The 16391-nt window shown below is 39.4% G+C and overlaps 1 protein-coding gene across 1 annotated transcript in view; it reads left to right on the top strand.

Moving 5' to 3' along the window:
• The window catches only part of MYO5C (myosin VC), a 153261-nt gene that overhangs the window by 108670 nt on the left and 28200 nt on the right, over positions 1 to 16391 (top strand). Inside the window, exons 29-33 of the mRNA XM_069098065.1 lie at positions 3677 to 3857; positions 7550 to 7643; positions 11691 to 11754; positions 13109 to 13277; positions 16313 to 16389. Of these exons, the coding sequence (XP_068954166.1) occupies positions 3677 to 3857; positions 7550 to 7643; positions 11691 to 11754; positions 13109 to 13277; positions 16313 to 16389 (585 nt within the window). The remainder of the gene's footprint in view (positions 1 to 3676; positions 3858 to 7549; positions 7644 to 11690; positions 11755 to 13108; positions 13278 to 16312; positions 16390 to 16391) is intronic.

Here is a 16391-nt window from a genome sequence, read left to right as displayed (position 1 = left end):
AACTCAGGTCCTCCTGACTCCAGGGCCAGAGTTCACTGCACCACCTAGCTACCCCCATTTCTATATATTTGTGATGAGGAATTTGTGGTACAAACAAGATAATAAAAATGCTTCAGTCATGGTTCAAAAAATTTAGAACCATATAAACTGGGATCATCTTCCACTCCAATGCTTCATTTTGGTTGAGCATTGGAAGGTTATGCCAGTGGAATGCAAACTCTAACAAGTCTTGTCAGTACTGGAAAAGTTTTGAATATAGTTCACTCTTATTTCAGCAAGCATTTGTTAAGCAACTATTATATGAGTTATGCTTAGGATAGAAAGGCAAAGATGAATCAGTTCCTGCCCTCAAGGATCTTACAATCATTTTCCTCTGCCTCTCTGATTAAAGAGTTGGACCATGAGCCTGAAACCACCATTTGAGGAGAGAGCCCAGCTTAGACAGCTTCTCATTTCTCTCCTGGTCACACTACCTTGGGACTTATCTACTAACTTCTCCATCATGCCCCCAACCCTTACTTTTCAGCTTGCTTTTGTATTTGATTATAAGTTCCTTGAGGGAAGAAACCAATTTTCTTTTTTATATCTGTATCCCCAGTACTTTGCACAGTCTAGTAAATAGTAGGTGCTTAATAAATGTTTATTGACTGTTAACTATTGGAGTAGGGACTTTCAATCTTTTTTTTTAATTTTACAAGCATTTATTTTGTTCCTCCTTCCTGCTCCCTTTGCCCAAATTGAAAAAACAAAAACAAAACCCTGGTGACAAATATGCCTAATGAAGGAAGACAAATTCCCGCGTCAGCCAAGGTTCTGCCATTCTGTAGGAGAAAGATAACATGGAAGCAGGTTGGTCAATCCAAAGTAAATACAAAGTGATATCAGCGGGAAGGATACCAACAACTGTGTGGATAAGCACAGCCTGGTGTAGGAGTGGCATTTTGGGGTGAATCTTGAAGGAAAGTAAGTCTTCTAAAAGGTGGCGGTGAGAAGAATGTGCATTACAGGCATGGAAGACAGCCTATACAAAGGCAAAGTCAGAGGAGCTGGGTTCAAATCCTGTTTCTGAAGCTTACTATTTGTGTAGCTTAGGGCAAATAATTTACCTTATTTGTGCCTCAGTTTCCTCAACTGTAAATGGAATGGATTTTAAGATCCTTTCCATCTCTGAGTCTATCATCTTATGATTCTACAAACAGTAGCTACTGTTATTGACCCTTTCATTTTCCCTAAGAAGGATAAAGCATGTTCTACTTTATAAAGTTTTCCCTGATCTTCTGATAATCGTCATTTTCTTTGGACCTCAAATAGCATTTTGTTTTTGCACCTCCCTAATGAATTTCAATTCAATAAACATTTATTAAGCTCCTTCCCTGAGAGACACAGTGGTAAGATGGAAAAAAAAAAAACTGGATTTGGAGTCAAAGGACCCAGGTTAATACTCAAGCCTTTACCACCTGTAAAACCTCAGGCAAACCATTTAACCTCCCTGAACCTCTGCTTCCTCAAATGTAAAATGAGGGACTTTTGGCTTCTCAGGTTCTTTCCAGCTCTAGCTCTGTGGTCCTATGGTCTAAGTTAATAGAAACATCACCCAAATAGTGATGCTTTGCGGGGGGGGTTGCCTCAGCAACTCATGAAAACTTGTCTACTAACGTGTAGGGAATTTCTCATTTGCCCTGAGGGAACTTTGCTCACACCTATTAAGGTCACAAGATCTTTAAAGGCCTAAACTAAGTAACCTATAACCTTACAATTAATTATTCTTAGCCTGTTGCTGGAGAATGCCAGCTAATGCCCATAAGTCCACATGATCTGAGACATGACCCAAACTGTGGCCTTTGATTCTTGCTTGGTGAACCCACATAATCTGAGTCTGTATTATTACTAGTAATAATGACAGTAATACGACCTAGTGGGTAGAGAGCTGGCTTCAAAGTCATGAAAGATCTGGGTTAAAATCCTGCCTCGAGACTATAGGTTACAGAAAAGATGCCTACTTGCATTGGTGGAAGCAGTTTCCTCATCTGGGAAATCCCTGCACTAATGAAATCATAGGTCCAGTCCCCAGTGCTATTAATTAAAGCCTAAAGATATAGTATTTTATATTTACAAAGTACTCTACATGTATTTTCTCAATCCTCACAACATCCTTCTGGGGTAGGTAGTGTAAGTTTTAGGATCTCCATTTGAAATGTCATTAAGTTGTGATTCCATCTATATGGGCATTCCCAGTGTGGTAAAACAAACTCCTTTCACCAAATCAGACCAAACCTGTCCACATGTACACAGCTGGTGTCACAGGCAAAATTTGAACCTAGATCTCCCTGATTCCAAGCCCAGCATTCTATCCATTATACAATACTGACTCTCCACCTCCATTTTTACAAATTAAAGGTGAAATAACTGTAGTGCCAATGCAATATTTACAGCACTGACCATGACTATAAATATTCCCATATAGTCCTCGATCACAAAATATAGCAGGCTCTCCATATATAGGACAGGACCAAAACATTTAGACACCAGAAAACAAAATCCCCAAACCAGTAAGTGGATTCCATCATAGCAGCAAAGACATTAATAAACCATAACAACACAGAGAGCCACATCACCCTTTAGCCTTCCCACAAACCAATATAAGATCAATATTTACTCACAAAACCTATCTCCTTGCCTGAACTTCCTCTCTCTCCCACCATCTCTCTGACTCCAAGCTTCCTGTGGGCTCTACCCCACCCTTCAGTAAACTCCCACCACAGGCTCCATGTGACTACATTCAGCCTATCAGGGGCAGAGTTTGTTTTCAAATCAGGGAAGGTCTTCAAATTCCCTTAGGCTTATTAAGGGGCAGGGAAGATCTTCAAATTCCCATTCCCATTACAATAACTTACCTATTGTCACTCAGCTAGTTAGTGGTAGAGCTGAGATTTGAACCCGGGTTTCTTGACTCTGGGTCTAGTGTTTCTTACACTATGTTCCTTACACAGTAGCTTAATAGGGTGCTTACCAGAGAAAAGGCATGAACATTGAAGACTAAAGCATATACTACCCCTCTCCAATTTGTCCTCCGCATAGCTAACTAAAGTGATATTCCTAAAGTGCATGAACACACACACACACACACACACACACACACACACACACCTGGTCATGTCACTCCTCTGTGCAAAAAGTTCCAATGCCTTCTTAATTGACTCTCTGATAAAAAACAAGATTCTCTGTTTGGCCTTGAAAGCCCTCACATTCTTTTTTCACCCTTCTACCTTTCCAGCCTCATTACACACATTACACTCTTAACGTACTGTCTGTTTCAGTCAGCCTAGCCTTTTTGCTGTTTGTCACTCATAACATTCTCTCTCCCATCTCTGAGCCTCTGCACAGGCCACTCCCCATCCCAACACCACTCTCTCCTCACTGTTGACTGTTAGAACTCCTAGTTTTTCTTAAGAATTCATCCTGTGTTACTTTTTTTATGAAACTTTTCTGATCTCCCTATCTGCTGATACTTCCTTCCCCCACAAAAATACCTTTCGTTTGTAGGTTGCTTCCCTGAATAGAAAGTCAATTTGTTGATGGCCACAGGGATGTTTTATTTTTGTCTTCAAGGCCCCAGAAGCTAGCATCATGACTGGTATACCACAGATACTTGAACTCTTGCCCCTTTCTTTGACAGAGTGTTGGAGAGCCATTTCCAGTCTCAGAAGGAGAACTATGAAAAGGAGATTGAAGCATTGAACTTTAAAGTAGAGCATCTTAGTCAAGAAATCAACCATTTGCAAAAATTGTTTAGGGAAGAAAATGACATCAATGACAGTATCCGTCATGAAGTTACCAGACTGACATCTGAAAACATGGTATAGTAACATCATCACTGATTTTCCATGCCATCATTTCCTCCTGTTCTGTGGCAGAATAAAATAGTCTTTTGGTGTTGGGTCCATGAAATGGGGTCATATGTCAATAACCAAAGGTAATTAATAGAATTATTTTTAAAAATCATATCTTACAGGTTGTGGGTGGGGGGATTGGGAAGAGTATGGTCCAAGCTGTGATTTCAAAAGATAAGCAGAATTCCATGCTGGGATAAAGCCAGAGTGTTCATCTATGAGTGACAAAAAAAATAGAATCTCTAGGTAATAGTCACAAAATGGACATCAGAGCAGTAGTCAGAGTCAGAAATGGTGAAGACAGTGCAGAGGTAATTAGATAATGCTAAGGTGTCTGTCAACAAATTGCAGATTCTCTGCCTCAGACAGTGTTCTTTGATAGCATTGTTTTTCTACTGGCCATGATCCCTTCTTGCTCAGCTGTATGAATGTCATTGTAGCCCCAGACACTCTGAAATAAAGTACTTGATATAAATTACCTTTTGCAAGAAACTAAATAATTGGGTCAGAAAAAGTAATTAACCTTTGGTTGGCAAGTACTTCAGTTCCCAGAAAATATATTTTACACCACCTTATTCCACTGCACAAAAAAAGGGGTAGGGAGAACAAAGTATATGATGATCTCTTCTTTCATATGTTTAACACTGGTCGTAACCCCCTCAAAAACTGACAAAATGTCAGGAAGATAAACAGGATGGAATGTAGAAGGGAAATGAGAGGAAGAGGGATTTTAGGAGCAGTGTCTAATGAAGAAAAACGTTCTGAGGCGAATGTTTTAAAGGCAAATCACACATGGCAATCTGGGAATAGAGGTTTGAAGAGTGGAGATACTTTGATATAAGTTAGGGTTCTGGGTTTGGCATATATGCATGACAATTCTATGTCTTATATATACAATACATGCTTATATAACCCTTTAGAGTCTGCAAAATACTTTCCTTCCAAAAACCCTAAATCATGGGCAATGCAACCATATTATCCTCATTTTTACAGATGAGGAAAGCGAGTCTCAGATTAAATGATTTGTCCACAGTCAGAGCTAGAAAATGTTATGTAAAGCTTGTGATGCTATGCAACCATTACTTCCCTGATTTTTGCAAATTAGGAAACCCAGACTCAGTGGTGAGATGACTTGTTCACAATGAAGCCTATAATACGTCCCAAGTCTTCTCATTCTGGTGCTCATGTGTGTATCTTAGAGCAGTATCTAGTTCCAGTGAGTCATAAAATGCAGAAGGCTCTCTCAGATGGGAAGTGAATGCCTCATAAAAGGAGGTGATTCACAGTGAGAAGAGGAAGTTATGAAGTTGGGTATGTGTGTGTTGCATGGGAGAATTGAACTGTTCATGAGTCTGCAGCACAAACTTAGTACCAATGGGAAGGTGTCTCTAGGATTTGGAAGCCTGGTATTATAGGATGCTTAGGTGACCCAATTAAGTAAAGTGATGCATTCTCCAGAGGATAAGAGATTTCAGAAAAGGAAATGCTAAGAGTGGCTCTTTGGTTCATCCTTTAATGGCTTTATTCAGAGTTACTTCTCAATACTTCGAGCCTTTTATACTCAAAGTTGAAACTGGTCATCAATGCTTTCATCATTTTGTCTACAACTTTATTTAGTAAACTCTGTCCACAAGAGCAGTGCCATTTCCTCTCAAGTTATCTTTGGTTTCTTGCATGACTAACACACACAGCAGACATTCAGTTACTTATATAAAGCTTATAAAGAATGAATATGACTGAAAGAAAAAATCATTTGGAAATATGGTTGGAAGTGAGCCCATCCCTTTCCCACAGCTGTCTCTCTAAGCCACCATAATCTCCACTTCACAGTGGATGTCTTCAAGCAAGCAGCTAGGGATGAAACCTCTGGCCTTTGGCATCCAGGAGGATATAGCTGTAGGGGTTATCCATCAATTAACATTTGTTGGGCGGCTAGGTGGCACAGTGAATATAGCACCAGTCCTGGAGTCAGGAGGACCTAAGTTCAAATCTGGCCTTAGGCACTTAACACTTACTAGCCGTGTGACCTTGGGCAAGTCACTTAACCCCAATTGCCCTGCCTTCCCCCTCCAAAAAGCAAAAAAAAATTTTTTTAATTTAAGTAATAAACATTTACTAAGCTCCTGCTCTGTGCCAAACACTGTGCTAAGTGTTAGGGATACAAAAAGAGGGGTTAGGATTGTCTTGGCAGAAGAGAAAAGTACTTATTTTTGAAGTATTGGTATAGCAGGATGAAGGAGCACTCTACAAAAAAAAAATTAATCAACAACAAAATGTCCCAGAAGTAGGAATTTTGGTTGAGAAAGTAAAGGTTATATCACTAGAAGTGTTGGTGTATATGATTTGCAAGATATAGTAAATGATCCTAAGGGGATGCTTTTTCAGGATGATGTTCCCTGGGTGAGGAGGTGTTTCAAAGGGATTCCTGTCTATGTACAGCTGAACTAGATGACCTCTAGGAATCCCTCCAGCTCCCTGATCATGTGATTCTGTGTAAAATGTGTCCTACATACAAGACCGAAATGCTCAGTTTGCACAGGTGATGTGAGAAAATCTATCCAGTAAGATCCAAATATCTGTTCACATAAATAATTTGCAAAACCAGGCTTAGCCAGGAAGGCTGCCCAGTAGTGGGTATAGTGTCAGTGCGTACATTGGCAGTGGACCAAATGTTCACGTACCTCACTCTGGGAGGCAGCTGTTCTACTGAGGTCCCCCAACTGTAGGTGTCGATCGTGGCAGTGTGGTACTCTTCTTGCCAAAAGTCGGATCACCTTCATTGCTAATGCAGGACTCTCAAAATGGGCAGCAACATTTGACTTCCGGGCTTTCGCCTTACGTGAATAATAAGTCCCAAAGTTGGTGCTAGGATACCGTAAGTTTTTGAGGGCAAGAACTGTGTAAATTTTTATAAAGTTTTATAAAAGTGCAATACCTTTAACACAGTAGATACTCTAACCACCTTTAACATAGTAGATACTCTAACCAAACTGGACCTCTGAACATGCACTGTATTCTCCAGCCTTTGCATCTTTGATCAGGTTGTGTCCTATGTCTAGGATATTTTCATTTAAAGCTTACTCCAGAAAGCTTCCTCCTGACCTTCTGTCAGGTTCTCAACATGGATTTCATTGGTGAGTTTCTTAGGGAACTTCATAGACCAGTCCTTGTGATTTTTGGGGTCATGGGAAGGAGAGGAAGGTACCTCCGTTTTATTTCCTCAACTTAAGATGTTCCTCATTCCTAGTAAAGCATCATTAGTTTAATCCCTCCCTCTTGAACACCATATGGAAAAAAATCCATAAATTACTTTTCCCTTGGAATATACATTTTCTCCCTCCAGTTCTGGCTTCCTTCCTTCCATGGAGACATGTGGGGCACAGCACATCAAAGAAACCATCAAAGGTGTGATGGAAATGAAAAAAAAAAGTTGAGAACTGCTACCCTATAGCACATTATTATTTTCTAGAGCCTTTTTATTCCAATAGTCTAGGGCAGAATGGAAAAGTAAGTGATTGGCAAAATAGAAATAATTTAATTAAACTGCATAAAGAACTTGAAATTCTCCTGAATTTTCTTTCAGAATAACAGTTTATGCTTTTGCTGCCTACTTAATTTCATCAGTTGTTCTAATGCTCCTTTCTTATCTTTCTGTGAAGATGATTCCAGACTTTAGACAGCAAATTTCAGAACTTGAGAAGCAGAAACAGGATCTTGAAATCCGTCTAACTGAACAGACGGAAAAAATGAGAGGTAACTTTGATGTTATGTACTTTAAAAATAAATACAGTTTTCTGCTGCAGGGAAATGACTGGGGTTGAGGATGGGGGAGAGATGTACCTCACTTGGAACCAAACAAAAGCAAATGAAGCGTGAACAGAGCACCGGCCCTGGAGTCAAGAGGACTGAGTTCAAATCCAGCCTCAGACACTTAACACTTACTAGCCATGTGACCTTGCGCAAGTCACTCAACCCTAATTGCCCCTGCAAAAAAAAAAAAAGAAAGAAGATGAAGCAAAGCTGGATGTGTATGCAGTAGTATAGTTGATTCTAAAAGGAAGAAAAATCCTTAAAGTTCCAAATTATGGCTCCCACTCCACACTATGAACATTGTGACTCTGGATGTCAAAGTTTTTAATCTTTCAAAAGCCTTGCTGTAAAGAAATGATAGTTTATTTATTTGCTGAATATGTAAACTGACAATAAGAGATTAGATGCCTTCAGGTCATATAGCTAGCAGACTGAAGACCCTAGGTCCTTTGATGCCCTCTCCCCAAGTCCAGTGATCTTTTCACCACATCAGGCTGCCTCACTGTTGATGTGCATAAAAGTACAATGCCTTGTACATAGTACTCTAATGAAACTAGATCATTGCCTTCTAAACATGTACTGTATTCTTTAACCCCTGTTCCCTATGTCTAAGATTCTCTCCCTGAAATTTCCTCCAGAAAGCTTTTCCTGATACTCAATCTGGTTCTCAAAACAGAGTTCTAAGAAACTTTATCGACTAGTTCCCATGCTTTGGGGGTGATAGGAAGTAGGGGAGAGTGCCTTTTTTCCCTCAACTTAAGATAGTTCTCATTCCTAGTAGAGCACTTATTTCAAACCCTCTCCTTGAGCACCACGTGAGAACAACCCTGTTAGTCCCTTTCCCCCTGGTATATCAATTTTCTAACCCATTTCTGGTCTCCTCTTACCCATGGAGAGATGTAGGGCACAGTACATCAAAGAAACCATCAAGGATGTGACTGGTAAAAAAAAAATTTTGAGAACTACTACCCTACAATGCATTATTATTTCTTATGGCCCTGGGATGAATTGCTCTCTAAGAATTTATAATCTAATGCTAAGATGATATAGACACAGATATAAAGAGGGCATTTGCTCATCACATGTGTTGGTCTCTCTCATGAAGGAAATTCATCTCAGTCTAAGTTGACAAAATCATCTAAATATATGTATGTTTCTGTGCATGTGTGTATGTGTGTGTGTGTCTGTGTGTTGGACAAACATTGCAAATCAACAATGAGTTGGGCCCAAATTGAACAGGAGGAGGAGAGTGGAATGGATTGCCTTTGGGAAACTGTAGTGTTCTTTTAATAACCATAAACTTCTCCCTGAAACTGAGGCCCATCTTTTTAATATTAGTTTGCATCTGCTACAACTCCCAGACCTTTTGAGTGCCTCCTCATCCAGTACATGTGCAGTTGAATTGTTGAACAGCTGGGCCTGCTCTTGACCTTAGGATCCTTCACAACAGGGCTTTTGGAGCAGCTAGGTGTCGAAGTGAATGGAGCACTAGCCCTGGGGTCAGGAGGACCTGAGTTCAAATCTGGACTCAGACACTTAACGCTTACTAGCCGTGTGACCTTGGGCAAGTCACTTGACCCCAATTGCCCTGCCTTCCCCCCTCCAAAAAGCAAAAAACAGAAACAAAAAAAACACAATGGGACTTTGGCTTGGTGGGCCTCAATGCTCTACTCTCACAGATGGCCCCAAGACTGAACTTGTTGTTGAGTTGTTTCCATTGTGTATGACTCTTCGTAACCCCATTTGGGGTGTTTTTAGCAAAGATTCTGGATTGGTTTGCCATTTCTTTCTCCACGTCATTTTACAGATAAAGAAACTGAGGCAAATAGGGTAAAGTGATTTGCCCAGGGTCTCACAGCTAGTAAGTGTCTGAGGCTGGATTTGAACTTAAGAAGAGTCTTCCTGATTCCAAGCCCAACTCTCTATCCATTGGCCACATAGCTGCCCCAACGCCATGAAGACAGAGAGGCAAGTGTGATGCAGGGGAAAGCGCACTGCATTTTAAATAAATAGACTTGGGGTTTACAGGCTGGGAAGTCCTGACAGCCTACAATGTCATGGAAATCAGGTGGCTCCCTGAAAGATAAAGGCCCTAAAAGGGATTTCCCCTTGCTTCCCATTTCCAGGCCTGTACTATCTTGCCCCTTCTCTGTGGTCTTTCAGAAATCAGCTGACCATGATCTCATCATCTCATCTATAAATTTTTTTTTCAATACTCCAGGCTGTTGTTTTTTTAATATGGCGAATCGAACTTAATACATATCTCCTTAAATAGATATGTATTGGGAATTAGAAAATAGATAAGTATTAGGAAATTGGAACTTAATACAGATTTATTTAAACAGAGGCAGCTACGCAGCACAGTAGATTGGGCCTGGAGTCAGGGGCACCTGTGATCAGATCTAGATTCAAGCACTTACTAGCTGTGTGATCCTGATCAAATCACTTAACTTCTCCTTGCCTCAGGATTGTGAGGATTAAATGAGATATAAGGAAAGTGTAGCACAGTGCCTGGTACAGAGAAGGTGCACTATTAATGCTTCTTTTCTCCCCCACCTTCTTCTTTTTCTCCCCATAACTATTTTCATAGTAATCTTGAGTTCCAAGTATCATTAAGTATTTTTTTCTGTATTAATTCGAGAGTTTTTCTTCACAGGAAAAATAAAAGCAAATTAAGAATTGTTCTTGTTCCTCTTTATCATTATAATCCTATCCTACCTAAGCAAAGTCCTCTTCCTTCTTTGATCTTCCCCTTACCCCCCAAAATGCTTTTAAATAAGTGATATTTTTGTTGCTTTTGTCAGCAAAGACAAGTCTCAACTTGTTCTGGGCTTTAGAATTCTCAACATTCTTACAGGTCCTGTCATTCTTTTGAATCCTTCAATTAATTGGTCTTCTCTTTTCTTAACAAGCCTCTTAAAAATCCTAATTCATTGATGAGTTCTCTGTGTGACTATACTAATCATTTTGGACACCTACTTTCTTCCTTAATGGATTCATTTGTGTTTGTGTCATCAGAATTTCATTCTTCACAGCTCCCCATCCTTCTCATGGCAAGTCAACTCCTATAGAGTTTTAGGCCATGAGATCCTACCAACGCTTTCTCTGAACTCTATTTAAACTCTCATTTTCTACTATAAAGATCTGTGTCAAACTATGCCTTATGTGCCCCTTCTTATTTACAGATATGGTTACTTGGTCGCTTTCTTTTAAGTTTTCCATCATTTCTTCTTCAGGAGTCAGCTCCATTCTATTGGTCAAAATCTGGTCCTGGATAAAAGTTCCTTCTTGTTTCTTCTTTATAAGATTTCTCCTCTTTGGCTAACATTAGCTCAAACAAATATTCATTAGGTATTTTGTGTTGATAAAGGGACTATGCTTAGGGAAACAAAGATGAAACAAGATATAATCCTATGCTTTACAGAGCTTGTAGTTTAGTAAAGAGATATGTACACAAATTACCGTAATTTAAGACATAATAAGACAAATGGACAGGAGAGGTCCAACAAAGTGGTATAAATATTTAGGGAAGAAAGACTCACTTCTAGCTCCATAAATCAGGGAAGACTTCATGAGGAACAAAAATGTAGAGGAAATTTTTAGTTAGCTGTGATGACATTAACCAGACTCGGGAATTTAAAGATAATGCCTGTTTATTTACATCATTATGAACATATCGGTGTTTGAGTTTTGAAGATATCAAAAACATTCATATGCAGGCATGGTTAAAAGATGAGTCTAAAACCAAGATTCCTTTCCTTACTTATAATGGGCACATAAAGACTAACTTGAAAGACAATCATCATTTACAGATTTCATAACTGTTTACTGGTTATTTTATAAATACTAGATACATAAGAAATGGAAAAGCTTGGGTGAATATTGATATGTGAACAATATTTGTTAGATACGTTAAATTGGCATCTGATTAAAAGTTTTAAAAAGTGTTGGGTGTCCAAAATGAAAAAAATAAAATTCTTCTCATCATAGGAAAAATAGAAGAACTGTCTAGTCAGTTACATCACAATCTGGAAGAGGAAGGAACACAAAGGAGGTAAGTCCTATCGTCATGTAATTTTTCCTCACTGAAATAAATGAGAAAAGAGCAAAATTTCCAAGAAATACTAAGATCAAGACCTGTGGCATTGTCTAAATTTGAAATCTTATGCTATACCAGAAGAGCTGTATGCTCCTACAAAGAAGTAAAATGGCCCTCTGCTGGAATCCCATGTGTACAGCACTTTGTATTGGATGCTCAATACGTGAACCAATAATTTTCCTTTAATAATATTTTATTTTCAATTACGTGTAGAAACAAATTTCAATGTTCATTTTAAAAATTGTCTGAGTTCCACATTCTCTCCTTCTCTCTCCTCTCCCCCTCCATGAGACACAGTAAGCAAAACTCAATAATTTTCCCAGTGAAACAAATGAAATGATTTATTTCCAAGGAAAGAGGTTTTCTTCCTACATGACTCCACCAGTAGGATGAGAACCAAAACAAGACTTGAATTAAGACGGGAAGGCGTGAGATACCATTCTGACTGTCTCTCCGATGACCTCAGTGGCACCCCCTGGTTTTAGCTCCCAAAGTACCACACTCAGATGCTCTTTCCCTTGTCTTCTTCACTTCTCTTCGTTTGCTTCCTTTGTCTTTTATTCTGAATTCTCTGCTTTGCCCACAGAAGATGCTTGCCAAGTATTTGCTGAATTGAATTAATCCTAGGGAGTCAAAATAATTACAGTTGTGAAGATACAGAATGTCTGATGTTGGACTTTTAAAGCTCTTCCTACTTTGCATCCTTCTGGCTTTAAAGCCTATCCCCCATAATATTGCATCTCCTAACTCCATGTATTTGCGCTGGCTGTGCACCATACCTAGAATATTTTCCCTCCTCTTCTCTGCTTCTCTGACCCCCTACCAATAAGCCTTTCCCCGCCATCCTTAGCGCCCCCCCTGAGATTTTCTCAGATTCGCCCTGTGACGTGGTCACTCACATGTTGTCCCCTCCAGCAGACCGTGACCTCCTTAACGGCGGGGACAGTTTTTGCCTTTCTTTGGATCGCCAGGGTCAGGGTTCAGCACCATGCCCAGAGCATAGGCATTTAAATCCTAGTTGCCTGCCTGGTTACAGTGATGATAATTAGGGTTAGTAACCAGAAGTAGCTGGGAGGGGGACAGTGGAGGACAGAAGAAAGGGGCAAGGAAAAACAGGCACGTAGATAAACAAATTTTTGCCCAAATCGTCTTCATGTTCTTCCTTTCTTCGTCTCAGTTTCGGGTCATAGTTCTGCTTTTTCAATAGAGCATCAGAAGGACTTTTCCATAAAGGTAAAAAGTCAGTTATAGGCCTGATAGTAAGTGGGCTTGCCATAATGATCTCATAGTACAAGTCCCTTTTCCTTAGAACCATGGAAGTCCAGAATGAAATACACACCAAAGAAAAAGAGAAGTTGATTGGTACCATTCGGGAAATGCAAGAAGCCAGTGATCGCTTGAAGAAAAAATTTGAAACAGAAAGTGAAGTCAAGAGCGGTTTCAAGCAGGAAGCATCTCGTCTCAATATGGAAAACAGGGTAAGAACTGTTAGTTTTTTTTTCGATGTGAAATTTAACATCCATGTACTAGTAGAACCTGTAAGAATGTTAAGAATTCAGAAGCCCAGAACAAGTTGAGACTTGTCTTTGCTGACAAAGACAACAAAAAATGTCATTTAAAAGCTTTTTGGGGAGCAAGGGGAAGATCAAAGGAAAAAAGACAACTGTTGCTTAAGTAGGATATGATTATGGTAATGACAAAGAGGAATAAAACAGTTCTTAATTTGCTTCTATTTTTCCTGCAAAGAAAAACTCTCAGACTAAGAAATATGGCAGGTTGGACCTAAAGTCCAAGAATGAGAATACTTTAGCATGGAGGGACAGAAAGCAAGACTTCTACAAAATTTCAAAGTTTCTTAACAGAGGGGGAGGGGTGTATATAGATTTCAATGAGACTGTGAACTAGATAGGGAGAAAAATTACATCTTTATTCCTGCTAATCTTTGACTTCCTTTGTGATCTTATGTATTTTATTTCACACATTTAAAAACATGATTTTATTAATCCAAAACCATATTCATAAGCTTCATTAGACTTCCAAAGGGTTCCATGATGCAAAAAAATAAAAGATTAAGAACCTCTGCTATAGATGAAAAGATGGATAGATTAGAGTAAAGAAAAATAATGTGATGGGGTGAAAAGAACACTGGATTTGGAAGTAAGGATGATCTATTTTCTATTCCAAGTTCTGACAGCAGTCAGCCTTGTAACCATGAACAAGCCACTACCCCTCTCTGGTCCTGTTTCCTAATCTATAAAATGTGATTGGTCAAATAAATTCACCTCTAAAGTCCATTGCAGATCTACCATTCTGTGATTCTTAGTGTCTGCTTACAATAAACTATCCCAACACACAACCATAATCCTTGTCCACCAAAGAAGCAAGCACCTTTTGTGGTAGTAGGTTTCTAAAGCACTTCTTTCACCTCTGTTTTCTCTTATGGACATATTCATAGATTCTAGTCTTAAAGCCATTCTGGAGGCTGTAGGTATAGGTTAGGTAGGACTACAAGTCAGGAAGTGCCGGAAAATATTTAACAATTATTAAGTTTATTTAATCTCCAATTATTTAACAATCTATTAGGAGAAAAAAATGTGCTAATGTTTTAACCCTAATCTGCATTATAAACATTTTCTCCATCACTCCTTCAAGTGTAGACAGTCAGCAAAACAAGAAATCAAGGCTTGATCTGCGGTGTGCCAATTACAAAGCACTGAAATTTTAACTATCTGCTCTAGCTGGCTCCAGCATAGCCCCACCATAGATGATCCTGGCATGGGGATAGAACCTCCCTAGCAGTGAGCCAGTGTATCAAAGCCAGCCTTCTACCACAGACTAAAATGAAGCTGCTTACTGAATTCTCTCTAAAGGATACCTAGCATTCTGTCAAAAGTGTCCGTTTATAGGTATGTTGGGGTGCTGTGGGTGTACCTGTGTGTATCCCTGTATCTGTAGTGTTTTTACAGGGAAAGAGAATATTTGGGTCATCATTCTGATCACTTTACATTGGCATAGTTTTAGAATCTAGAACTAGAAGGGGCCTTAGAGATCATTTAGTTCAATCCTCTCATTTTAAAGAAACTGAAGCCTTGAGGGGGAGGGTGGTAGTGATTTCCCCCAAAAGTCCCAGAGGTAGTAAATAGCAAAACCAGAATTCAACCCTAGGACAATTAACTCTATACCAAGAGACCTTCCTTCTCCATCACATTGTATTGTGTGTGTTGGTGTGTGTCTGTATATACATATGTATGTTTTGATGGTTTTCTATTTGGATGTGAAAATAAAAGAGAGTATATGCATAAAAATGATCATGGTTTCCCCTAGATGTGCCTTCTATCTGTGTATTTATGCATCTATATCTCGGTGAGTATGTATAAGTATCCTCTGTCAGTGATTCTCATAGTGGTCAGAGAGTCTCCATAATCTCTGTATCCTATCTTAAAGGTACCTGTCTCCCATTAAGGGTAGCCAAGTCTGAGAAGGTTCTTTAGCCCTAATCCTTCTAAAAGAGAGTAACAAATTCTGTCCAGTAAGCAATCACTGAGCCAGGGAAACATCAGCTCACAAATTACTCCTAGACCAATGGGAACAAATCCTATTTTTCACCAACAAAAAAACATATAAAAGAAATTTTATTGCCACAACTGAATCTTGACTCTTCTTATCAGCATAGCTCGGGAAATGGAGAAGTGTTAGGAAGCAGAGAATAAAGGTAATTTGTTGCTCAACCTAGGATCATAAAACTAGAGCTTGAAAGGGGCCAGAGAAGTCATCTGCTACAAACCCTCCATTTTGCAGATAAGCAAACTGAGACCTAGAGAGTTTAAGCGGCTTGCCCCAAAGTCACACAGGTGGTTACAGAGATAGAGTTTCCACCACCGCCAGCTCTGCATGGGGAGGTTCAAGCTCAGTGTACTCGTGTTGCCAAAGCTGTGGAAGCACTGGAGAGATCTGAACCAAGAGGCTTCATCTCTTGATCTCTGAGTGTTTTTTTCCTTTTTCAAAGGAATTCCTCCCTGGGATACATATAAAGTGTCAAGGCTGCAAGAGGTAATAACTGAATGAAAAGGAGACTGGCAGCATCAGTACTTCCACTAAAGCATTTAAGGGAACCACATTGTGGAAATGGGGTTGCATTGATCTGGCTGACCTGTCCCTTATGGTGAGCTCAGGGTGTGATGAGAATGAGTATTGTGAATGCAGATGGAAAGAAAGGTACTGGGGAGTACAGCTAGAGCTTATGCAGTGCATGGGTTTCCTCTCATTTTATCATGAAGACAGAGGATATTCTCAAATATCTTTATCAGTACCTTGTGAGAGTTTATGCTGTTCTGGAGCTTATTCACACCAGAACTGGTGGCATAAGTGATGATGAGTCTGTGTTTCAAACTCATCAAAGAGCTGTCTTTAAGTTCTACCTACTGAGCCCAGCACATTTGTGTCAAAGCCACGTTCTTAAAAAAAAACAAAAACAATGAGCTTATTATAACCCAATCTTCTTTTATTGTTGTAGGATCTTGAAGAAGAGTTAGACATGAAGGATAGAATGATTAAAAAGCTGCAAGATCAAATCAAGACTCTAACCAAGACAA

This window comes from Petaurus breviceps, unplaced genomic scaffold (genome assembly GCF_028583685.1).
Source record: "Petaurus breviceps papuanus isolate PSGF00001 unplaced genomic scaffold, PetGlider_PUasm1.0 37, whole genome shotgun sequence".
NCBI classification, from domain to species: Eukaryota; Metazoa; Chordata; class Mammalia; order Diprotodontia; family Petauridae; genus Petaurus; species Petaurus breviceps.
This window is presented reverse-complemented; position numbering and strand designations above follow the sequence as displayed.